Source organism: Gobius niger (assembly GCF_951799975.1).
Source record: "Gobius niger genome assembly, chromosome: 4".
Lineage (NCBI taxonomy): Eukaryota > Metazoa > Chordata > Actinopteri > Gobiiformes > Gobiidae > Gobius > Gobius niger.
Window position 1 is genome coordinate 7,746,581 of NC_136855.1, and position 27,235 is coordinate 7,773,815.

The window sequence follows — 27,235 nt, forward strand, 5'->3', positions numbered from 1 at the left end:
GCAGCTTCCCATGGACAGATCAAAACAGTTGAGATTATAACACTTCTCTGAGTTTTCAAATGGTCAAAATCGGTCCACGGACGGCTGAGAAACATCCTGTTAAAGTCTTTAATCCGAGAACCAGGCTGTTTAAATGCACACGCGATAAAAAAATCGATCGATCTGCAGCAACACGCGGTGTTTCAAAACATGTCAACAATGTTGTCGTTGAAGATTGACTTGAAACTAATATATTTAGGCATATTTCTTCCCATAATGTTAGCGTCTGTCCAGAGAGAGGAGTTGCATAAAACCCCGTGTTATCTCAGTTTCTAGAAAAACATCAGTGATTTTTATCCAAACTAGCCTCTGTTTAGCTTAGATTTCTCAGGAACCGAGGGACGTAGAATTAAACTGTTTTCACCTACGGAGAGCTTAGAATTTCGTCTTTCAAAGGAAACAGAGCGGCACTCAATGTGTTAAAAAGTGATGGAAACATGACAAAAAAAGGGTTGAAAAGGCGATGAAGAAATCTTTCTCTGAAGCACTTTGGCTTTCCTTGTGTTGTTGTAAGGTGCTACATCAATAAACTTTGATTGATTGATTGAAGAAAGTAACAAAAAATGACAAAAATATGACAAAAAAAACAACAAAAAAGAGATGAAAACACAACATAAACGCTTAAAATAATGTGACAAAAACACTCTGACGATCAGTTTTGTAGGTCTCAGCTTTCAAATGAGGCGACACACTGGCCTATAGGCTGTAAACTCCTGTTACTTCCTTTTTCCTTATAATCGAAATTTAAATGAGGGACATCTGCACAAAACTTCCTAACAGCTCAATATATTTTCTTGATATTACATCTGTGCAAAGGTCCAAACCAAAACATATATAAAGTCCATTTCCTTGCTGGCGCTGGGGGCAGCTGTGTGTCGGGAGGTCCTCTGGATGTTTAGGTTAAGCCGTTATTACTCCACATTTCGATCTGGACTCAATCCTTTAAAGACAGTGAAAATAAATCCTTGGACAATAGAACCCGCCCCCCCCTTCCCCGCAGAGTTCACCCCTCTCCACCACAGCAGCCTGGAACACCCACCCACCCACCCACACGCACACACTCACCCCCCCAGCGCCGACAACATCTGTGAAGCCAATAATCCGTGTGTGTGATTCTGGCAGTAATACTTTTGTCTGAGCGAGAGACTGTTTTATTGATACAAAGCGCCTCAGGAAAAGACTCGGATACGGCCAAACAAACGGCGAAGAGCTGGGTTTGACTGGAAGCATTAGCCAGGTCTGGGTGGCACAGAGCACAGCGCAGGTTTAGTTTAATACTTTTATGAGATATACTGTATATACACCGCGCATCTGCAGCAGGAGAATATAATCTGCAATACTTGGCTTGGGCACAACAAAAACGAGCATAGACCAAGTCCAAACATCTGCATTTTAGTGGAAATCTGACCCGTTTGAAACTGTGTGGGCTCTCTTGATTACTTTGACCATATGACCACACTCTATTGACACAGTTGCAATACAAAAATGTGTCGAATAAGGATCATTTGTGTGGTCACGGACCCTTCCAGGTGATTACGCGCCATTTGCCGGCAGATTATTCATAGCACATTAGATTAGACCTGTAAACTAATCACAGCTTAGTGTTTTAGGCATAATAAAGCTCTGTCATGTGTGAAAATGTGGCTGTGTTTTGCACTCTGAACGGATCGGCACTTCTGTTGTAATGACACGTCCGGAAGCGGAGAGTGAGGGGGAGTCTGATGTTTAGTAGATTGATTTGTGTAAAATGTCCAGTGTTCATTTGCATCAACAAGTCGACACTGCACTGTTTCTCTACGAGGCTTTGTGTTCGTGTAGTAACTGAAATTCTCTGGACTTCACAAGTCAGATGTGAACAAACAAGAGTGAAGGGAAGGGCACAATTCCATGCGAACCTCTGGAATAAGGTGAAAAAGCTTGTTGATTTTTTTTTTTTACTGTGTAAAAACTTTTTACTGTGTAATTCATTTGGACACACTTTGGATATGGAAAAGGCTAGATTTATTTTATTATGATTATCACTGTTATATCATGATTATCTATTCATTAACCTCTTAACCCTCACCCTAACCCGCATTTTCTCCAGTTCGGCTTTACCCAAATCTAAACACTTCTTACAGCCTACAGGCCAGGGTAACGCCTCATTTGAAAGACTGCAAATCTGAACTTTTTGTTGTCACATCTTTTTTGCATCTTTGTAGCTTTTTGATGCTTTTTTTGGTTACATTTTATTGTGTTTTTGTTGCTTTTTCATCCTCTTTCATGTCTCGTTTTCATAGCTTTTTTGATTTTGTAGATATGGCTAAATGCCTGGATACCTGGATAATAACTGGTGTATTTACTTGTGTAGGCGAGGGTTAAGAGAACAATCTGAACATGAAACATGCACACAACAGTTATATTGGAGGAGGAACCTCTACTTCTGAAGTAAAGCTACACATTTTCATCGTGATGTTACGAGGCTCCCCACAGGCGTAGAAGGACCATGGAGAGGATCATGGTTAGCTTTAAATATGTTGTTTCCAACACAAAAGACAACAAGTCTCTATCACTTTCTATTCCAAAGTTATGTCCGACAATCGGCGATGTTGTAGATTGCGGGAGCGTGGACCTCAGCGCAATTGGGCGCCCCCTCCTGCAGATGGAGCCTGGATCTTCAACTTCAAGTACATTTACTGACCCCGTCTGGCAACCAAAGTCGATTGGTAGACTTTCTCTGGATGGATAACAGGACTAGAACAGTAAAAAAAAAAAAAAAAAAATCGGAAAGTTAACAATCAAATTCCTCCCCTTCAGACTGGACCAGAAAGCCACTCCTTAGTTTGCAAACTTGCAAAGAGTAAACGATCATGGCTCCTCCCCCTTCCCTCCTGATCGGACCTGACAGGCCACTTCACAGGAAAGCTCGTCTCATTGGTCAATGTGACAGCCTGTGGATTCTGATTTGTTGCTGAATTCAGCAAAGGGAGGGACTTTAGAACAAATAGTATTATATATATTACGTTACGTCAATATCAGGCTCAGGTGGTACAAAAAAACATTTAAACTTACAGACTGTTGCTTTAAGTTTGGTATGAAATATATGCATAAATAAGTTTAAATCCGTGTCCAGCCTGAAGCCATTTTGTACTTTGTCATTTCAAGCATTATGCATTAATATTATTATAAGGGGGCCCTCTTCGGATCAGCGGGGGCCGTGACGCTCCAGACTTTGGGAAAGGCTGGTCAAAGGGCGTCATGTAGCGGCTCGTCCTGGTGTGTTTGGTGCGCCTGCGCAAATGTACCGAGCAAAATTCCTAGTTGTGAACCTGACAATGGCAATAAAACCTATTCTGATTCTCATTCTATATATAATCATTACTTAAAGCGAGACACTGCAAGTGAATAGAAAGCACAATTTGAAACTTTTGCTGAATATTACTGATATAAATATGAGAAAAAAAATACATTGTAAGTTTTCTGTCATTTTGGGCCAGGTGTCTGAGAGCAGGGCGCTGATGATGATGACAGGCTCTCACAGGCCAAACCAAACACTTTATTAACCCCATCGTGAGCTAAACAATGTTGAAGATGCTAAGCTAGCAAAAGATCTGCACACCGACCACTGTGTGAAACTTCAACACTCTCACCCGCCGTGTCTCGCCTTACTGACAAAGTACAAACGCAGGTGTCTCTAGCGTGCTCCGCTGAAGCTGCACGTAGTCTAGACGTGATCTTTTTGTAGAGAAGCTGATGACGTCCCAGACCCCCCCCCTCCTCCTCCTCCGCCCTCCTCCCCCGGACAGATCAAAGAATGTCTGGAGGGGAAAACCGTCAGCGGCTCTGGCTCTTTCTGCTAATCCACCCACACACGGAGATACTACTCACCAAGAGCCGCCCCTGTAGGCTTTATTGCTTTATCCCCCCCCCCCCCAAACACACACACACACACAAACTGGACCGTGGCTAGACACCGGCCATCTATATTTAATGTCTACGCCGGTTTACCTCGACCCACGCCAAGGCACGGGCCCCCATCTCGCAACGGTACATCGCAGAGTTACTGTATATCCACTCAATGTGATTTCTTTTGATTGATGAAACACGATTGGATTTGGCTTGACCCCTGCGTCGCACAATAATGCACAAAAACAAACTTTAATATCGAGCCTGAGGGTACGTGCTTATTACTTTCAGCCGCAAAATCCATTGCATATGAGCTCGAGGTGCAGGGTTATGGGTTATATTCTCAAAGACTTTAGTGCGTTTCTCTGTGGAGTGCTAATCCTTCAGCGCTGTGGAGCTGAACGGACTTTCAAACTATCGCCTAAGATCACAAAACTCTACGCAAACATAACTGTCTTAAACCAACGTTTGAGACAAGTGTTCAGATTGCGATTCGATTTGCGATTGTTAAAACCCGGATTCAGTTCCCTTTTATACATTTTAAACGTGTTGTAGAAAATTAAAATCTTAACCCCCACTGAACTGATGAAGTATAAGAACAAGGGCAAGGAGGAGAAGAAGAAGCAGACAGAGAGAACTGAAGTAGAAGAAGCAGAAGATGAAGAAGGAGGAGGAGGAGGAGGAGGAGGAGGAGTGGACTGATACAACTGAAGAAGAAGAAGAAGAAGAAGAAGAAGAAGAAGAAGAAGAAGAAGAAGAAGAAGAAGGGGTGGACTGATACAACTGAAGAAGAAGAAGAAGCAGAAGAAGAAGGAGTGGACTGATACAACTGAAGAAGAAGAAGAAGAAGAAGAAGGAGAAGAAGAAGGAGTGGACTGATACAACTGAAGAAGAGAGGAAGAAGAAGAAGAAGAAGAAGAAGAAGAAGGAGAAGAAGAAGGAGTGGACTGATACAACTGAAGAAGAGAGGAAGAAGAAGAAGAAGAAGAAGAAGAAGAAGAAGAAGAAGAAAAAGAAGAAGAAGAAGAAGAAGAAGAAGAAGAAGAAGAAGGAGTGGACTGATACAACTGAAGAAGAGAGGAAGAAGAAGAAGAAGAGGAGGAAGAAGAAGAAGAAGAAGAAGAAAGAGAAGAAGAAGAGGAGAAGAAGAAGAAGAAGAAGAAGAAGAAGAAGAAGAAGGAGGAGGAGGAAGAGGAGTGGACTGATGCAAGTAAAGAAGAAGAAGTAGTGGAAAGTAGAAGAAGAAGAGAAGTAGAAGAAGAAGCGGACTGATACAACTGAAGAAGAAGAAGAAGAAGAAGAAGAAGAAGAAAGTAGAAGAAGAAAGTAGAAGAGGATGAGAAGTAGAAGAAGAAGCGAACTGATACAACTGAAGAAGAAGAAGAAGAAGAAGAAGAAGAAGAAGAAGAAGAAGAAGAAGAAGAAGAAGAAGAAGAAGAAGAAGAAGAAGATCTTTATTTTATATAGCGCAGTTTCCTCTGGGGGAGACTGACAGAAGCGCTGTCGTGACAGCACGCGTCTGCGCCAACGGTCCCTCTGACACCACCATGCATTCACTCCTTCACTCATTCATCCTGGCCTATTGTGCATGTTTTTAGTGGTAGGGGAAACCGGAGAACCCGGAGGAAACCTGAAGAAGAAGAGGTAGAAGAAGAAAGAGAAGAAGGAGTGAACTGATACAACTGAAGAAGAAGAAAAAAAGAAGAAGTAGGAGGAGCGGACTGATAGAACTGCAGAAGAAGAAGAAGAAGAGAAGTAGTCAGAGAAGAAGTGGACTGATATAACTGAAGAAAACGAAGAAGCAGAAGAAGAAGAAGTGGTAGAGCGTTTCAAAAGAGACACAAGTAAAATAGAAGCAGCCACAAGCCTTGTCAAAATGTCCGGTCATAATCCAGTTCGATTTTAGTCATGCTTTGTATTTTCCAAGTCTTGTTTTGGCACATTTTCAGGGCAAACGATTGATTACACATTTTGGTTTACTTAATGGAACATATTGAGCTGAAACATCAAATCAGTTATTGAATATTGCATTTTCCCCTCATGTCTCACGGTCCGACAGCACGAGTCTTTGGTTTATCACCGGGCCTATCGTTAAATACTACGGGGGTAAAAAGCCGGCGGGGGAAGCGCGGTCTGAGAGGCCCGGAGAGTGAATTACATTACATGATATGACTTATTCATAGCGGCTGCAGGACACTGGGCCCAACGGGACGGCACTGAGGAGGAGACTGACGAAAACAAGGTGCATCTGAAGCGCAGACGGAACACTCCACCATCAAAAGCTTGCGGATCGCCGGGGGCAATGGACATCCCAACACTCCCAACATTTGAAGATTCGAAGAAGGAAGAAGTGTTGGATTGATAACGTCACATTCAAGCAACACGTTTATGTCCTAACATGATTCCACGCATTATGACAATGGGGATTTCTATCATTGCTTTGCCCCGTGAGAGGCATTTTCGTCATAAAGATGTCTGCTCTGAGGACGCTTGAGTGATTGCGGAACATTGTCCTCACCTAAACGCCGACAGATTGTGTCTGACACGTTCATTACTCACTCGAGACGATGCATCTGTGAATGTGGCCTGATACTCCACGACTTGTTTTGCCGGGAAAGTCGTCAAATTTGACTCACCGCTCTAATGCTTCCTTTAGCGTGGACTACAGCCCGGTAAGACCCAGCGTTTGTTTGGTTTTTCACCGAGATCTTGTGTTGATGATGGGAGAGTGTGTCTGATGCAACTGACGAAGAGGAAGTAGAGGAAGAAGACAAGGAGAAGAAGAAGAAGAAGCTGACTGATACAACTGAAGAAGTAGAAGTAGAAAAAGAAGTAGAGGAAAGTAGATGAAGAAGTAAAAGTAGAAGAAAAAGCTGCCTGATAGAACTGAAGAAGAAGAAGAAGAAGTAGTGGAAAGTAGAAGAAGAAGCTGACTGATACAACTGAAGAAGTAGAAGTAGAAGAAGAGTGGAAGAAGGAGCGGACTGATACAACTGAAGAAGTAGAAGTAGAGGAAGAGAAGAAGAGAAGAAGAAGGAGCGGACTGATACAACTGAAGAAGTAGAAGAAGAAGAAAGAGAAGAAGAAGGAGCGGACTGATACTACTGAAGAAGTAGAAGAAGAAAGAGAAGAAGAAGGAGCAGACTGATACAACTGAAGAAGAAGTAGAAGAAGAAAGAGAAGAAGAAGGAGCGGACTGATACAACTGAAGAAGAAGAAGTAGCGGAAAGTAGAAGAAGAAGAGAAGGAGAAGAAGAAGCTGACTGATACAACTGAAGAAGAAGAAGTAGAAGAAGAAAGAGAAGAAGAAGGAGCGGACTGATACAATTGAAGAAGAAGAAGTAGAAGAAGAAAGAGAACAAGAAGGAGTGAACTGATACCACTGAAGAAGAAGGGAGGAAGTAGTGGAAAGTAGAAGAAGAAGAGAAGGAGAAGAAGAAGCTGACTGATACAACTGAAGAAGTAGAAGTAAAACTGAAGAAGAAAGAGAAGAAGAAGGAGCGGACTGATACAACTGAAGAAGAAGAAGTAGAAAAAGAAGAAGTGGAAAGTAGAAGAATTAGAAGTAGAATAAAAAGCTGCCTGATACAACTGAAGAAGAAGAAAAAGTAGTGGAAAGTAGAAGAAGAAGAAAAGGAGAAGAAGGAGCGGACTGATAGAACTGAAGAAGAAGAAGAAGAAGTAGAAGAAGTAGTGGAAAGTAGAAGAAGAAGCTGACTGATACAACTGAAGAAGTAGAAGAAGAAGAAGAAAGAGAAGAAGAAGAAGGAGCAGACTGATACAACTGAAGAAGAAGAAGTAGAAGAAGAAAGAGAAGAAGAAGGAGCGGACTGATACAATTGAAGAAGAAGAAGTAGAAGAAGAAAGAGAACAAGAAGGAGTGAACTGATACCACTGAAGAAGAAGGGAGGAAGTAGTGGAAAGTAGAAGAAGAAGAGAAGGAGAAGAAGAAGCTGACTGATACAACTGAAGAAGTAGAAGTAAAACTGAAGAAGAAAGAGAAGAAGAAGGAGCGGACTGATACAACTGAAGAAGAAGAAGTAGAAAAAGAAGAAGTGGAAAGTAGAAGAATTAGAAGTAGAATAAAAAGCTGCCTGATACAACTGAAGAAGAAGAAAAAGTAGTGGAAAGTAGAAGAAGAAGAGAAGGAGAAGAAGGAGCGGACTGATAGAACTGAAGAAGAAGAAGAAGAAGTAGAAGAAGTAGTGGAAAGTAGAAGAAGAAGCTGACTGATACAACTGAAGAAGTAGAAGAAGAAGAAGAAAGAGAAGAAGAAGAAGGAGCAGACTGATACAACTGAAGAAGAACAAGAAGAAGTAGTGGAAAGTAGAAGAAGAAGCTGACTGATACAACTGAAGAAGTAGAAGTAGAAGAAGAAAGAGAAGAAGAGGAAGGAGCAGACTGATACAACTGAAGAAGAAGAAGTAGTGTAAAGTAGAAGAAGAAGAGAAGTAGAAGAAGAAGAAGCTGACTGATACAACTGAAGAAGTAGAAGAAGAAAGAGAAGAAGAAGGAGCGGACTGATACAATTGAAGAAGAAGAAGTAGAAGAATAAGTAGTGGAATGTAGAAGAAGTAGAAGAAGAAGCTGACTGATACAACTGAAGAAGAAGAAGAAGAAGAAGAAGAAGAAGAAGAAGAAGAAGAAGAAGAAGAAGAAGAAGAAGAAGAAGGAGTGGACTGATACAACTGAAGAAGAAGAAGAAGAAAGAGAAGAGGAAGGAGCGGACTGATACAACTGAAGAAGGAGTAGAAGTAGAAGAAGACATAAAGGTATGATGGTGTTTAATGAGATTGTTCCGAATCCATTACTTCAGACCAAAAGTGTTCTTGAAACTACAAATTTACAAATGAAGCCCTGTGTCCGTGTCAGTTTATGCTCTACGAATTGTGGGCCGGACTGAATCATCCGCATTTTGCCCAGGTCTGGGTTAGGTGCTACATTTTTGTCATGCCAAAACATGAACAAGAAGCTTATTTTGTTTTGTCTGAGCTTTCTAATGAGGCGCTACTCTGGCCTACAGTCTGTAAGCTCCAGTCAAGAAACCGAACTGGAGAAAATGCACTCGGTTAAGAGGTTAAAAAGCACTAAAAGTCATTGACTGAAGTATGTCCAAATTAAAAAGCATTACACTGGATCTTCGGCATTAAAATGGCATAAAAAGCATCAAATTTGACCTTCTGTCACCTGCTACCTGCTGACAAAGTAAACTGTTTAAATGCATATCACTAAATCATACGATTCATGTCTTATCTCTGGCTTGATATCGATCATTAATTCACTTTTATGATTTCTGGATTGCTCCCATGGGCTACTGGGGGTAACCCTTGCTATATCACAATGAATGAATATGGCAGGTAAAAAACAAAAACAGCTGTAATCTCGCACTCACACTCTCTCTCAGGTGTGAACGCGGCAAGTGTCAAATTTGAAGCAATGACATCATTCCGCCCGGTAACAGAGCGAGGGCTGCGCGGCGATTGGTCGTCTCCTCCTCCTCCTCTGCTATAATGGGACAATTACACACATTTAATGACATCATGGTTTGGATCGGAGCCAGCGGCGGCGGCGGCGGCAGCGGCTTCTTCTTCACGTGCCGCGCTGCCAACTCTCTGCCTCTTTGTGTTCTTTTTTTTTTTTTTTACCAGTGACTTCCCTAACGCAACAGAGGATCAGGTCTGCGTTTGTCCACGGCTGAATTCGAAGCATCATTTCAGCAGGTTTTTTTTGAAAATAACGTTTGTAAAATGCAAAAACATATATATATGGTTAATAACTGACATTTGACTGAAATTACTGAAGAATTATCTGTAATTGTGACTTGCCAAGTGTGTCTTCACTCACACCGAGGACAAATGTAGGCTACTTATTTCAAGAATGTGTTACTTATTGTCGACTACTTTTTGCAGGGAGACAACAATATGAACTAACTGCAGCATAACCATGACACTTTTGCTCTTCTATTCCTTGCGAGATAACCTTTCTTTTAAATTGGCTAAATAATCTCACAAAGCACTACCTTGACAGTCAAGTAATACATAATTTTTAAATATATCTTTAATATATTCCTTTCTGAGCGAGAAACGTGTCGCATTTGGGAGGAAAACTGCAAAATATATATATATGCATCCATGCTCAAAACCGTTGAGTCCCAGTTCAGATTTTCCTCCCCCTCCCCCAGAGCACTTTCTCCCCCTCTCTCTCTCTCTCTCTCCCCTCCCCCCGTCACTCTCTCTTCCTCTGCCGCTCCACTTTAGCCCCCTGCCGAAGCGCTGCCTTTGTCTGGTCCCGGTTGCAGAGCGGATGGAGACCGAGCGCTCTCCTTGAGTGACAGAGATGGAGGAGGTTTACCCGAGTGCGTGGCTGAAAATACACGCCGCGAGTCAACAGGCAATAACCGACAAAGTGAAAATGTACAGAATTTAGGACGGGTTTTTTTTCACTTCGGAAACTAGGTTAGGACGTGCAATTTTGACATTGAAACTGCAGTAAAAGAACGAAATGAAGTCACAAAAGTGCAACAGTGGCGCGCAAAAGACGTGACATTTCCTTTTATTGCAGGCAGTGACACCGGGAACATTTCATTTGGGTACAATGAGGAATTGAACAGACGGCGTCCTTGGCATCGCCCAAATATGGTCATGTTTGAAGCAGCCAAACTAAACTTCCCACCACTGCTTTAACAAATGCTGAATTGTTAATCTATTTTTTCTACTTAATACAGATCCAGAGACATGGATAGGAGCCAAGTGGTTCAACAGGCCATAAATTCTTTTAAAAAACAGACATCGCTAACCGCAGAAATCGCCGAAATGCCTTTAGCTATCTGAGCCTGTTCTTACAAATGCGCACATTTTGTTCGCCGTCGATTCCCAGACACGTTTTAAATTGAACGTTCCATCCCATATACATGAATAGGGAGGCAACGTATTAAAAGATGAAGTTTATTGGCCATTGGAGGTGTATCCGACCCCACAAAAAGCAGAAACGTGACTGAATTTGGGTTAGCATTTAGCTCAGAGAACACTTTTAGATGCTAATTTGTATCTCAAATATATTCTGAAACAGTCTGTACATTCACTAATGATTTCTAACGAGACTTTCACCTAAATGTGGTCGATGAGTCGACAACAGCTGAAAACACCTGGGTCGTTCAGAATTCGCGATGGTTGCCGGCTAATGCTAACAGGAACAATGCATTGAGCAGGCTAACGGGCTCTGCAAAGTCTCCCGGACTAGCCGAGTTGCTAACTGTCACATACATTAGGATCAAACGCTGCTTCTCCTATTTGATTTCTATGATGCTAGCCAGGACGCTAACGCTAGCTTCATGCTACAAATGGTCTTACAAATGCGCACATTTTGTTTGTGGTCGAATCCCAGGCACGTGTTAAATTGAACTTTCCATCCCATGTACATGAATAGGGAGGCAACGTATTAAAAGATGAAGTTTTGTAGCCAGTGGATGTGTATCCGACCCCACAAAAAGCAGAAACTTCACTGAATTTGCGTTAGCATTTAGCTCAGCGGACACTTGAAAGCGCTAGTTTGCATCTAAAATACAATTCTGAAACGGTCTGTACATTCACTAATGATTTCTAATGAGACTTTCACCTAAATGTGGTTAATGAGTCGACAACAGCTGAAAACAACTGGATTGTTCAGAATTTGCGATGTTTGGTGGCTAATGCTACAGGAACAATACATTGAGCAGGCTAACAGGCTCTGAAAAGTCTCCCGGACTAGCCGAGTTGCTAACTGTCACATACATTAGGATCAAACGCTGCTTTGCCTTATTTATCTCTATGATGCTAGCCAGGAAGCTAATGTTAGCTTCATGCTACAAATGCTTTAGCCTACGAGGGCTTTCTTTTTGCTTCTGTTGAACAATTTGCTGTGAAAAAACAAAACATCAATACTGCAAGTGTTTATTTTGATATTAAGCCATGAACATGCTTTTTGAGGGCCCCCTCTCTGCTCTGGGCCCCGGGTATACCGCACTCTTTATCACCCCCGGTCCGACACCCCTGGCTCCACATCCAAAAAGATCCGGGAATTAAACCTAGGACCACCCTGCCTCCCGTCACCGCCCCCCACGTGTTTCCTACTGTCACTCCAGAAGAAAGATGCAACACGGCCTTTCCAAATCTTTATATTTATCATCTCAGTTTGGTTTACATTTCCATAAATTACTGTCAATTACTGAATGTACTGTTGCCGAGTAAATCATTGTCATATTTCTGTTCTTGACAGCACAAACGTGAACAGCACAAATTACGCACAGCTATAAATGCTTTGGTGTGACAGAGGACTGTAAAATGTTTGACTCTTTAATAAACATTAGGCAAACAAAGAGAAAAAGGCCATAAAATCGGACACGTCTTGTTCTGTGCGACCGACCAGCAGTGAAATGATTAAAAACAACTTGAACAACATAAAAAATATAGGTATTATAGGCATAAATGTGCAAACAAAACACCACTCTTGCAGCAGCATTAGCATTAGTCTGTGTAGGAAAGGAAATTTGAATGCTGAAACGGAAACTGACTTTTAAAGGAGACACTTTTGTTTTTCTGCTTTTAGTCAAAAACATACCTAGTTTTCCACATCAGGATCAAACGCTGCTTCTTTTATTTCTATGATGCTAGCCAGGAAGCCAACGTTAGCTTCATGCTACAAATGCTAACTTTAGCTACAAGTTTGTTTTTTTGTTGCTTCTATTGAACAATTTGCTGTGAAAAAAACCTCAAAACTCAAGCAGTTTTGAGTTTAATGCTCACTTCGGTTGTTTCTTCTTATACTTCTAGTGCTCTGATAAGCATGTCCTTGATATTATTTGGTGATATCAGTTTGAAACCTCTGCTGTACTACTGACTTAAATATGAGGAAAACATGTACAGTGAGTTTTCTGTAATTGCATGTTTCCATATGAAATAAGATATTACATGCATAAAAATGGTCAAAACTGCCAATATATTCAGCGACAAACTCTAAATAATGGACAGGCCCAAGTTTAAAGTTACAGTTTTCTTCTGTTGACATATTAAAAAAATATAAATTTAGAATTTTGTTTAGTTTTTGAATAAGCTATATCATAATTGAGAGAAAAAAATGGCCTTGTTTTTTGGGTTTAAAGCTGAATAAATCAGGCTGAGATTTAGATATTAAAAAATCTCTCTGAAAAAAACATTCAAAATATTGTTAAGTCCAAGACGGAAAAGTTTGGAGTTTGTAGGAGGACTAAACAAAAATTATGTGACGTGACTTAGTAGCTACTCCCGGGAACTCTCCGCAAAATCTACACATTGATCACTGCTTTAAAAATCGATGTTTTTACCTGCCGTGTCTCGCCTTTAATCCTTAACCAATCACTTACTAGTTCTGTGCCGTTCAGGACTCAGAGTGCGTTCATCACAGCGCCATCGATTTGTTAGTAAGCTTGTTTTCACTCTCCTATCACCGGTTTTTCCCTCTGCCTACAGGGGGCGCTCCATGCCCAGTTCCTCTCTCCTTACTGTCTTACATAAACAATAATAGAGGTGTCTGAGCCTACTTTACGCGGGATATGTCTGTTTTAAAGCACGAAGAAGCATTTCCCGGACAAGCAGGGCACCACTTCATGACATCAGCAGGTGGAACAGAGCGTGTGGAGCTCTTGAGCAGGAGACAAATGTATCAAATGTGAGATTATTCCACGCAAGCACACAAAAAAAAATCAACATTGTACAACATTACAAGCCGACGCCTCCATGTTAACCAGTCTAATTAAACATTATAACAGGGAGATGCACAGCTGATGGTGCGTTCACTGACTCATCCAGGCTGGGGCAGGAGGGAAGTCCCAGAGGAGAGGGGAGGGGGACCATCTGGCAGGTGCAGTAATGAGGGTCATGACCCTGACACCCCCCTCCAACGGGACCCCCAACGATCAACATCCTGCCCGGGCTGATACGGCGAGGCACAGGGGGTACAGTGACTAGTGATGACATTATTATTTACATTTTTACCTTTTTATCATGTGAGCCGAGCAGGAGATTTATGGAGGTCGTGCTGACGGCCAGACAGAAGCCAAACGACTGCCAGAAGAGTCATTTGCTTTGACCCGTTTGGATTTTTTTGGGGGGGCTGATGTCATTATCCACATTGAGGAAGTTTTTGTCAATATGATTCGTCGCACAAATTGTAGATATTGCTTTTTGGAATAAAACCCATTGTCTTTACTGCTTTATTACTTAATTCACTCAGCATTGACCACTGTGGGAAATGTCCATGTTTTCTAATTTGACAGTTTTGACAGTTTCCCAAACAGTCACAAAGTCACAGCTGAAGAAACACAACAAGGTGAGTGAATTTGAACTGTAGCGACCTGTCGACTCACTCAGACCAAATGCTTTTTTTTGGCCCTGAGCCCAACTCGCCGACTCCTGAGTGCTGACAGTCTCTCCTCACTCACTCTCTGTCCCATATCCCACGCTTGTATCTCCTGATATCTGATCTGTGACAGGACACACCATTCAGACACTAGCCCCAGTGCGGGGCTGATATTCAAATTGTTGTCAATAATTATCAAACCATTTCTAAAGAGGAATTTGAATGTTTAGTTTTCATTACTCATCTGCTAAAAAAATACATCCATAAATTTGACTTGAAAAATAACTTGTGTTTCTGGGATGAAGATGTTACAACAGCTGATCTTGGGCATCTTGTTTACTGAATGGAAGTTTAGCATTTAGCATTGTAGCAGCTACAAGCTACCGCTAACACAAAAACACAGGCTGTGAAGGCTCTGCAGAAAATACAGTTTTTAACAATCACAGAGAAAGCATTTTTAACACGAAACAGATCTTTGGCTGGATCACGCTGCAGCTGGACTGATGGTGCAGTGGGAGTGCACTTTGTTTACATTAGCCATGTGCTCTGGAGCCGTGTCATTTTGCCGATTGTCTTCATGAACGATCAACCTGATTATGAAAACATACTTTGAACGATCAACAGTGCTTCTTTTCACCATGATCAGCAATTATATTGTCCCACCCTAATTACCAAAAATGACGTGGTATGTTTTAAAGCCACACTGCAGAACATTTCACCCATTCATCCAGAGCATATTGTCAATCCTTGTCTTTGAGGACGACCCACAGCTTGTTTGGTGTATATTCGAAAAACACTATATTTGCACTCAGCTGGGACCTCATTCTGTAATGATTTAGGCGATATCCACACGAAGACAAAAAGCTTATGTTTTCAGAAACTTTGTTTGTAGGCTCGAAGCCAGCTTGGTAAATGTGTTCGTCCACAAGGGTCGACTCAGGTCTGTGAAAACAGCGCAATTCATCTTCCAGGCCTGTGTGAGGCGCTGTGACGCTAACACAGCTGACAGAACAAGATGTAGAGGGCACATGCGCAGCAAACTTTTGTGGAATGTAAACAGTGAAAATGAAACTGATTCAAGGATTTAGGATCTACAGAAGAGACGAGGAGGAGAGTTTATTCTTCAGACGTAACGGAACTAAAGCAGAAAAACCTGTCATGGACCGGACTTTTACTGTCAGTCCAAAAACACAGACTGACTCGGCCGTGTTTTTCTACTTGTCACCTGTGGCTTTTGGACTGCCGTGGAGCAAAGAGGAGCGGAGTAAAACCATCCATAGATCCATGAGGAAAACTCATTCTAAGGTCAGTAGATTATGGATCATAGACACCACGCTGGAGCTGTGATGTCATCGTTTTAGTAAATGTTGCGGAGACGTTGTAACAACGGCGCCACGTAAACAGCGTTTTGAGATCTTTCCACTCTGGGACCTAGTTTGGAAAATGTTCGTTTACAGACCCCCAAAACGCCGGGCTCGTATGGACCATACACTGGATTGATAAAATATCTTTGCGTTTGGTCCTCAGCTTGACTTCGTATGGACAGGGCTTTAGACCGACCCAAGTGTCCATGGAGTTATACCCAAACGACAGTGTGCTGACTTTGTAAAAGAAAACTGAAGGTTCAATTATCACAATTTTCTACCAACTTCTCTTTTCACATGGGCCACAGTCAGAGCCTGATACAACTCCACAGTCAGCACCAAGTCATGGAGATAAAAATATAGATTATTTGTTCACTTTTTCTACATTGAACGCTAATGCTTTTTCCCCTTCCCTTCTTCTCTGTCTCCGCTGGATTGGACCAACTTGAATTAAAGCAGAGGGGTGTTCCACTTAAATATCACCAGTTAGTGCAATGTTAAATAGTGTCTCTCTGCCACAATGAATGAAAAGTGCGACGCTAAAGTTCTTTCTGATTTTGATCATCAGTCATTATTTGCTTGTGTAACTTCAATTATATCTGGAACAGCCCAGGCTCCTGCTGCAGTTAAAGCCTTTAGGCCTGGAACAGCACAACTGTGAGTCTGTTATGTACTCATTATTTAATTCTGACGGCCCAAAAGCACCACCGGAAAACTCCCCCTATTTTCCTCCCCGTTTGCCTGCCTCCGTGTTGTGAGTTCGAGTCCACTCCAGAGCTTCATCTCACTTTTATATTACATAACGCCCGTGACATGAGCTGTAAAATCCGTGCGACTTTGAAAAGGAGCTGGTCTAAAAGCACTCGCTCCGCTCCGAGGTCCGACACTTGTAGCTCAGCGAGGAGCCGGGCGGGGGCCATTTGGCTTCAGTGATTCTGCCGCTTCATTGATGAGTCAGGGGGAAAGTCTGCTGCAGGGTTTGTGCTCAATCATAGAGCGAGAGCGAGAGCGGAGGAGATAAAGGGCTGTACTCTGTCTGATTGCAGATATTGACAGACATAATTAAAGTGCTCTCAGCTGGATCAGGGACGGGAAGTGAAGGAACAGTTTTTTGGCAGATTGAAAAACTTTAATGGATGTAATGACTCGGTCTAACCACATGTGGAGACAAGTGTGATTAAAGCTGATTGTGCCACAACTGTGTCATTTTTGCAATAAAGTTTAGATATTTCTAAACTTACTCAGCTCCTCAAAGTCTAAAACAGGTTTCTGTGAATCACATGAAGCTCATATTCACCTGATTAAAGCTGTTGATATTGTACTGCAAACTTTAGCACATCAATCTGGAACGACTCCCAGTCAAATCATTCGTAAAGAGGATGTACTTTGGATTTTTGTGAGTTTGTGAACTTAAAAAAAACACTTTATGCATTGCACTGGTTTACGATCACTTTAGTGATTTAGGACAGTTGATGTGCAGAATCCAAAAATGACATTGGTTTTGCTCAATCAGGTCAAGTTTTTTGTACCCCTGTGTATTGTCTCTCTAAAGTCTCCGTCCTGGAGCCTGTCTGTCCTCACTTTGGGGGAGGCTGGGGCTGGTTGTAGCATCATTTGCGCACAAGGACAGCACAAACTCTAAACGTGATGGTTATCTTCCGAGCGGCGCTGTTGTTGCGCTTTGTGCCTGTGCCACTAGCGAGAGGGCGTGGCTTACTGGTTCCAGTCGACTGAGGAAACAGTTTCGTACACAGGCCATCGGGAAGATGAACTCCCTGAACTCCTTGAACTCCCTGAACTCCCATTCTACCATTCACATGGTTTGACAAACAAAAATCTTGAATCTTGAATCTTATAGGTCGACGGAGGCGGTTTATTACAAGCAGCACTGAGAGCGGCTGTCACGATAAATAAAGTGTGTGGAAAAAAAGTTGATATTTGTGCGTATTTGACCTTGTAGTGACCCAGCGGCTGTATGAGTGGTCAGCATGGTCATTTACTTTCCATCACAGCATGGGCGCAGATAGCGGGGGGGACGGGGGGGACATGACGTACCCAGATTTTCATTCACCTGGATCCGTCCCCCTCACTTTTATGAAGAAAAATATCTTGCAAGCATTTTGCAATGTGCGAAACAGCGCCTCCCTTGACCATTCACTTTGATATGCGGCGAGAAACGGTATTGCGCTCATGTGTTTGTGTTGACTGGGCTGTGCGTGTGTCAAAATGCGAAACGCGAGCTGTTGGTTTACTTGGTTATCAGACAGTGTAGCCTACGTCAGGACTGCTTTTTCATACGTCATGTGGCATGCTTGGTGAGTGATTAGAAACCGTACCAATACGCATTATTGTCTTGCAATGATGGGCAATTAAGTTTGATAGGTTGTCATGCCTGAGCAGCTTTGTCCCCCCCAGTTTCAAAAACCTATCTGCGCCCCTGCATCACAGTGGTCTCTAGGACGCTCCAGGACCAAATATGTGGAAGGAATTGCACTGCTGACGGAGCCTCTCCCCAGAAAACCTTTCAAACAATTGATCCTGGAGCGTCCTCCAGACCACTGTGATGGAAAGTAAAAACGCCACGCTGACCACTCATACAGCTGCTGGGTCACTACAAGGTCAAATACACACAAATATCAACTTTTTTTCCACATAAAAAGTTGCATAGTGCACCATTATTTTTTTCCTCTCATATGTGCTCATTTTTATTACTAAAAACACTAGTCGGGACAATTCTTTATCACTGCATGAATAAGAAGCCAGTGTAAAGTGCGGAAACATGATGTGAAAAACTGGGTTGAGACATTTGCATTTACGGCTGCTGTTAATTCTACATCCCCCGTGGTGGAGGGTCTGTGACTTACGACAAAGGAAGGGGAGTTTCGCCTTTATCTCTATGCAAATGCAGCAGATATCTTTTTACATTCAGCGTGACCGAATGGGAGATATATCTGCGGTAAACGCTACACACACAGAGGACGATTTATTCCTGTCATTTCAGAGGACATTGGGAGGCCGAGGCGCTTTTACCCCCGACATGACCACGATTCACGGTTCATACAAGCAGACGCACAAATGTTACGCTTCCAATGATGCTAAGGCAGTCATTGAAATTTCAGAATAACTGAAGGCGAGACGCTGCAGGTGAATAGGGAAACAAACACATTTAGCGATATTTATCTGAAACTTTTGCTGAACATTAATGATGTAAATATGAGTAAAAATGCATTGTAAGTTTTCTGTCAATTTCTGTTTTCATATAAAAATAAGACATTTTGTTAATCTGGGGACCACCAATGCATTTTCTCATAAGAGAGGTGTGCTTTACGATCATCCATAGCCGTTTATTGGGCGCTACAAATGTCTATCATGTGTGCATTTCCAAATGATTTGAGTGGGGACCATGGCCGAAATTTTCGCATGGATCTGGGACCAATCATAGAACGAGGAGGGACGGCACGACGATGGCACACTATTCGATATACAGGAGCTTGTTGTTTGTTTAGGGATAACATTTAAAAACAAAAAAGTTCATTTACAGATCCAACATAACAGCAACAGACGAGACGCCATCTTTGGATCAAGCTTTAGACCGTGTTCTAAAACGTTTAGCACGAAAGTTTACAGCAGGTATGTCATACGTCATCTGATACTTTGATACTATTGGCTGTGGCTACATCCAGACACATAATAGACATTTGTAGCGCCCAATAAACGGCTATGGACGATCGTAAACCACACCTCTCCTTCGAGAACAGGAATTGGTCGTCCCCAGACTAAATATCACTTGTGATTTTAGTTTGGCCTTAGCCAGGCTAGGAATTTTCAGCAACGAAATATAAATAATGGATGACCCAGATTTAGATATATTTTGTGACATTTGAGTGACAAAGATGTTTTTCAGAGGCGATTTTGTTTCATTATAAATTTTGTGAAAACATTTGTAAACAAAATTATTTCGTCTTATATTTGGGGGTTTTAAAGCTGAATAATCAGGCTTAGGACGTAAAATATGTGAATATTTATAATAAATGTGTGAGGGAAAGCCGGCTTTGCAAAGCTACAGGTCGGATATCTCCGCTTCTCTAACGACAAAACGTGATAAAATAAGCACTGTGCAGGGTAAATGTTGTCTTTTTTCTGATTCATTTTGAGCACGTATTGAAACTGCGTGTTTATGTCATTGCAAAGCACTGGAGGCTGAGGGAGACAGAGCTGGGAGTCGTAGGTTGATAATGAAGGTGTATTTCAGCTCCAGGGGGCGGACATTGCCGCGGGGGGTCCTGACTGCCCCCTGGACCCTCTTCTATATTTATAACCAAAAACGAAGTGGTGATCAATATTACAGCCTCAGGAGAACAACAGGATTTCAAAGTGTTTGTTCCCGGAAAAGAACTTGTGTATAAAAACCTGTGCAAAAGTTATCCTCATTTGGAAAAAAAAAGAATTCTCGACAGTTTCGAAATGGTATTGATAAAATATTCAAGGGCTTTATGCTACTATGTGAATAATTATTATAGATTTGAAAAAGAAAGAAAAAAGCAACCCGGTATATTTTTCTCAGATAGACTACTTTCAATTTTATATTTGGCTTAATTTTTTTCAGAGAGAAAAAAAAACTTTTATAACCTTTTTCCGCCAAATAATTGCCTGTAAAGGAGCCTGTATGAGACTGACTAAAGCGAGTGGTGTCGGAGGGAGACAAACTGGTAGTTCCAGGGCGGCTGTGGCTACAATAGTAGCTTACCATCACCGGATGTCGTGTGAACGAATAATGACAGTGATACACTGAATACGTATCTGATCGGCCCTGAGTATCGTGATACGTATCTGATCGGCCCTGAGTATCGTGATACGTATCTGATCGGCCCTGAGTATCGTGATACGTATCTGATCGGCCCTGAGTATCGTGATACGTATCTGATCGGCCCTGAGTATCGTGATACGTATCTGATCGGCCCTGAGTATCGTGATACGTATCTGATCGGCCCTGAGTATCGTGATGCGTATCTGATCGGCCCTGAGTATCGTGATACATATCTGATCGGCCCTGAGTATCATGATGCATATCTGATCGGCCCTGAGTATCGTGATACATATCTGATCGGCCCTGAGTATCATGATGCATATCTGATCGGCCCTGAGTATCGTGATACATATCTGATCGGCCCTGAGTATCGTGATACGTATCTGATCGGCCCTGAGTATCGTGATACATATCTGATCGGCCCTGAGTATCATGATACATATCTGATCGGCCCTGAGTATCGTGATACGTATCTGATCGGCCCTGAGTATCGTGATGCGTATCTGATCGGCCCTGAGTATCGTGATACATATCTGATCGGCCCTGAGTATCATGATACATATCTGATCGGCCCTGAGTATCGTGATACGTATCTGATCGGCCCTGAGTATCGTGATACATATCTGATCGGCCCTGAGTATCGTGATACGTATCTGATCGGCCCTGAGTATCGTGATGCGTATCTGATCGGCCCTGAGTATCGTGATACATATCTGATCGGCCCTGAGTATCATGATGCATATCTGATCGGCCCTGAGTATCGTGATACATATCTGATCGGCCCTGAGTATCGTGATGCATATCTGATCGGCCCTGAGTATCATGATGCATATCTGATCGGCCCTGAGTATCGTGATACATATCTGATCGGCCCTGAGTATCATGATGCATATCTGATCGGCCCTGAGTATCGTGATACATATCTGATCGGCCCTGAGTATCGTGATGCATATCTGATCGGCCCTGAGTATCATGATGCATATCTGATCGGCCCTGAGTATCGTGATACATATCTGATCGGCCCTGAGTATCGTGATTCGTATCTGATCGGCCCTGAGTATCGTGATGCGTATCTGATCGGCCCTGAGTATCGTGATACATATCTGATCGGCCCTGAGTATCGTGATACATATCTGATCGGCCCTGAGTATCGTGATACATATCTGATCGGCCCTGAGTATCGTGATACATATCGCATCATGACAAAAGTGTTTCGTCCCAGCCCTAGTCATTATTATTGCCTTCACATGAGCCTAAAACCATGAATGAATGTGTCGTCAATACAACTGAATCAAGTTCGTGCTTCATTGAGAGCTGCTTCCCCTGCACAGGTCCGGGGGGGGGCGGGGGGCCGTGCGGGGAGAGGGTAAACACAGGGGGAGGGGCAGACCGACAGTGATTACAGACAACGTGAAGGAGGCCATTAGACAGAAGAGACCTGCCGCTCCGTGTAATTATGTGTTTATGGCCAATACAAGAGCGCAAATCAATACTGTTGTCATGAAGAAGAAGAGACTGCAATCTCCCTGAGTGCGTGTGCGTGTGCATGTCCCGCCCGCCACTAGGGCTGGTACCATTACTTATTTTAAATATATATATAAACGCCGGTGCTTTGACAGTACTTGGTTTCCGATACGGATAACTGGACGATACCTATAATAAAATACTTGTAATCTAGAGCCAGAATCATCATCATAATCCTGAAACAACTCACTTCCTTTAATGCTGTCCCAAACTTCAGGTTATGTTTCCACTTTTCACACACGTATAAAAAAAAACGGATGTTGCAACTGTCCTCTCCATGCCGTTCACACAGATGGACCCATCTTCGGTCTACTTGATCAGGGCAACAGCATGAGGGGAGTGCATCCACATCATTAAGTTTCCCACAAGGACAGACAGAGAGAAAGAGAGCACAGGCTGCAGACTCAGCTTCATTCATTCACAAAAAGCTCAACTGGCCAAAACCAGCGATCAACAAGCAGCAAACACACAGCCGGCCCATGTGAGGCTGGCCGGAATTATGACCCAAAAAACAGCCATGACAGTGAAGAGTAACAGAGTGTGATCACATGAATATCGTGGTCTCTCGGCTCAAGATAGAAATGTTTCATCTCATGGCCCGGGCCCAACATCACGTATTTGCCCCACAAACCATTGTCGAATAAGCATGAGATAAGATCATGATGAAAACGAGCAGTCAACAGACTCAGATGGCGTCGTTTATACTTTATCAGAAGATGAACATCTAAAGAAACCCAGTGACCCACTGAAAACGGCTGACCCACACTCGTCACCGCTCACATTTAAAAAGCAGCGGCGCCTTTGCTCTTCAAGTAACGTCCTACATACATTTAAGGCCTTTTTTTTTTTCAAGACAGACTTGACGACTCCACAGGTGAAACGTCTTGGCCACAGTAACTGAGATCCATGATTTTTAAAAAAGTACCAGCGTCAGAGCCCAGCGGAACAGGAATGAAACTCTGCTGACTCTGAACTTGCCAACCTCAGTAACTAACGAAGCACAATGGACTCCTCGCACGCCGACCATATTCATCATCCGGCGCTCTGTATTCCACTGTGGGACGCGAACTCGTGCCCCCGCTGCAGAGAGGGGCTGCACTGTCAGCACGGCCCGACAGGTCCAAGACTATATTACTGTATATGTTTGCTGTGGCGCAAAAACAAGACGAAAGTGGGGGAGGAAGGGCCCATACTTGATTAAGTGTTGTTGTAACTGTACTTCATGCATGTAGCAGAATACTTACAAGGATAGACTGTTGTTTTGAACTCTTAAGTCTGTGGATCTGATTGAATATGGCTGATTTTATGTTTTCGGTGCTTCAGATGTGGAGCCTGTTTAAAAGACTCCAAGACAGATTCCAAGACAAAAAGTCTCGATCTCGTATGGTTATGAAATCATAAACAAAAGTCTGCAGCATAAAATATATAAATTCCGAGGTTTACAAACTTGTGAGCGATGTTTCTCAGATCCTCTGAGGCTGAGGACGTTGTGGTTCATTTTAAAGCTGTGATTGATTGAGCTCTTTCCAATGCCACAAACAGGAAGCCTCTATTAATTCTGGTTCCGGAGATATTGGACTTTAATCTGCATGGCATCGTCCAATAGCCGATAGAGTAAAAGACCCTCATACTGGCCCGATATATCGGCCGATATATAAGTCCATCTCAACACATAAACACACTTGCCTCGGCCGATACTCCTTCTGATTTCTCATTGACAATGACAGGGTGTGAATTTGAAAATGAAGAATGTAAATTGCTCATATAAACTACTAAACTAGAACTATTTCAGAATCTGAATGTAGTTTTTTGCCAGTGTCAGAGAAAGTCAGGGCTGCGCAATATTGAAAAAACGTGCAATACGGGTGTGCATTATTTCAATAACTGTTTTATTGTAGTATTATAATGATAATATGGCATCGGTTTTATATAGTGTTTAGTCATTCACTCCATACTTGGTGGTGGTAAGCTACAATTGTAGCCATAGCTGCCCTGGGGTAGACTGACAGAAGCGAGGCAACTAGTCTGCACCATCGGCCCCTCAGATCACCACCTCTCACTCACTCACTCACTTCACCCAGGCGTCCTGGTCCCAAACAGGCTCCCATCCAAGAACGGACCAGGCCCTTCCTGCTGAGCGTCAGGTCTGACGGGATCAGGCGGAGCAAAGTATGAAGTATGAAAATACTTTTACTTATAATAATACTTCATACGTCTCAACATGTGCTCCACATGTGCAACACCACTCAACATGGACATGGATTTTGTTCCGGGCTTGGCTTCAAGGTATAAGAGGACACTCTCTGATATATTTGGCGGTCTGTCGACTGTTTAGGAATGGAAAATATAACGCAAAAAGAAAAATTGTGAGCTCTCGCAATAACAGGTGACGCATTCGGTATCGCATCTCTCCATATTCTTTTTTTTGCAAACTCAGCCTTAAACAAAAAATGCATTGAAGGTGTAAATGTGCAAAAGCTTAGTTTTAATCTGGGCTTATTTTTCTCATGTTGTTTAGACGTCTTGTCTTGTTGACACAATTTGCTGAAAAGCTAAGTATGATTTGTGAATGTCACATATATGTTGTAGTCTGTTGGTGTCTTCTAAGCCGTAAGTGCATGGGCCGGGCACTTTAGTGCTGCATGACAGCAAACGAGTAGGCTCATCAAATTAACTAATCTGGAATGTACACTCCTATACTACAATTTTACTTCTCCTTGAGTGAAAATGTTTTTTGTTTTTTAGAGGAAATTCTTCTCAAACACTTTTTGTCTATAGCCTACTTTACCCACCTCTGAGCTGCACCGACTAAACCAAAGATCCTAGAGCTAAACCTTGGAAACTGAACCGGCTCAACAAACCAAGACTAAACCAGAACATGTAATAAAGCAGGTGTAAAACAGATTCTTGGCTAGATCTGAACCAGGTCTGAACTTGGACCAAAGGTATACCACGGTCGTAAATGACTCTCAAATGTGCAGAGTACAGAGTATTAGAGAGACACTGTCCTGGGACAAAGAGTCCAAACCCCGCTGTTCCGCCCGGGGTCCTGTAACATTTGGACCGACACGAGCACTGCACCAGCCCCGCTCCGCCGCTGCAGTGCGCGCGCGTGTGAGTACGTGTGTGCGCGTGTGTGTGCGTGCGCGGCAGATGGACCGAACAGACACGGGAGCACTCTGCCTGACAACAAGCGCTTTTAAAGACACAACCGCCAGATCCGGCTCCATAACACACCATCATCACCATCACCATCATCACCGACGTTTCTCTGTGACGAGGCGCGCGGTGATGCAACCCCCCCTCCCCGTCAGCGCTGTCCCGTCAGCCGCAGTTCTCCCATTTTCCCGCAGTCAGAGGAGCACCGGTGATGTCAGAGCAGCGGCCCCCACCTCCCCCCCGTCACCCCGCAGCCCCTCTCCCGGCCAAAAAACTAACCTGTCTGCCCCTTGCCCAGCGTCTTCTCCAGGCGGTAGGGCCCCACGTAGTTGGTGTAGTGGCCGCTGTTGGCCTCCTTCCCCGCGGATGTCATGTTCCGTGCCGGCCGTGGTGGAGGTGGAGGCGGAGGAGGTGGTGGTGGTGGTGCTGCTGCTGCTGGGGGGATGCTCGCCTCCTGCTCCCGCTCGGGGCGTCCGTCAGGGTGAGGTAAAATCCCAGTGCGCGCACGGGCGGAGAGCGCATGTATGGCGGTGCGGAGGGGCTCGCACTCACGAGGCGGACGGGACCCCGGGGATCATGGCGCTGTGGCCCCGCTGGGTGTGATCTGAGGACGGGACAGCAGCGACTGATGCTGCCGCTTGCTCTGCCTCCACCAGCTGCGTCCGCCACCGCAGAGGCGCACGGGCGTTTCCGGCGCGTGCGTAAAAGTAAAAGCTCCGCCACCGGGGCCAGAGAGTACACGGAGGGGGGGCGAAAACGAACCTATTAACCCCCACCTGAACCGAGCACATTTTCTCCAGTTTGGTTTTACCCAAATTTAAGGCGAGACACTGCAGGTGAATAGGGAAACAATGTATATTTACAGATATCAATTTGAAACTTTTGCTGTAGATCACTGGCATAAATGTGAGAAAAAAAATACATTGCAAGTTTTCTGTCATTTTATCTTTTCATATAAGAACAAGGTGTTTTATGCCTAAAAATGCCCCAAATTTCCCATCTTTTCGGCAACGAAATCTGAATAATGGATAGAGCTACATTCAAATTTATTGTTTCATTTTATTGATAAATGAGTTACCAAGACTTTCTCAGAGGGGATTCTGGATTTCTTGTTTAGTTTTAAAACAAGCTGTTTTTTAGTGGAAAAATTTGTAAAAATGTAATTTTCGCCTCATTTTTGACATTCAAAACTCAATAAATGGGGCTAGGGATTAGATAATATAAAATCCCTCTGAAAAAATCTTCCAAGTACTGTTTAGTCCAAGGCTGGAAAATTTGTAGTCTTTAGGTCCGGCTGACATGGACATAGTGTCGCCACAATGACAGAAAAATGTGTTTTGAGAAAAAGGCCCTTGAAATCGCATTCTCCCATACAAGTCTATGGGGGAACATTGAATCAGCGCAATATTTAACCATGTTGTTGTGAAGATTAGGCATATTTTCTGTTTCCGGGTGAAAGCTTGTATGTTCAGAGACCAATTTGGCCCAAAACCTGAAAACTGAAAAAAATTGAGTTTTGCCTCTAGCGTCTCCCCTTAAAAGCGCCTTGAAAAAAAGCGTCAAAAGTGCGACGAAAGCGAGGATGAAAACGCAACAAACAAAACAACGTCAACAAAAAAGCAACAAACGAGCGACAAAAGTATTACCAAAAAAGGCGATTAATATGTTGTACAAAAATGTTACAAAGACACAACAAAAAAGTGCCCAAAAAGCGACTAAAATGTAAACTGTCGGTGAAAAGCGCTATATACATAAAGTTCTCCTCCTTCTTCTTCTAAAATGTAAAAAAAAACAAAAAAGATAAAAGTGTGTCAAAAAAGCAATGGAAAAGATCAATTTATATCAGTTTTGTGGGTCTCAGCTTTCAAATAAGGTGTTGCACTGGCCTGTTGTATGCTTTTTAGATTTGGGTAAAGCTGGACAAAATGCACTTGGCTAAGGTGGGGGTTATGAGGTTTACATTTTCATCTGTTTATCCATACTGAGGATTATAAAAGCTGTCCATTCATCATTGCCGTTGTTTTAAAGAAATTTCTTAAATAAAGGCAGATAAATTAGGGTTTAATTTGCCCCCTATTTGTGGGAA

The 27,235-nt window shown here is 42.9% G+C and overlaps 1 protein-coding gene across 4 annotated transcripts in view; it reads right to left on the reverse strand.

The window, feature by feature from the left end:
- The window catches only part of LOC306961930 (serine/threonine-protein kinase BRSK2-like), an 86,506-nt gene extending 60,685 nt beyond the window's left edge, over positions 1–25,821 (reverse strand). For 2 of the 4 annotated variants that reach the window (XM_079554898.1, XM_079554897.1), the window contains exon 1: positions 25,429–25,821. In XM_079554898.1, the coding sequence (XP_079411024.1) occupies positions 25,429–25,522 (94 nt within the window). In that variant the 5' untranslated portion in view covers positions 25,523–25,821. The remainder of the gene's footprint in view (positions 1–25,428) is intronic. The other 2 variants (XM_079554900.1, XM_079554899.1) reach the window with 1 other exon arrangement.
- Positions 25,822–27,235: the final 1,414 nt, after the last annotated feature.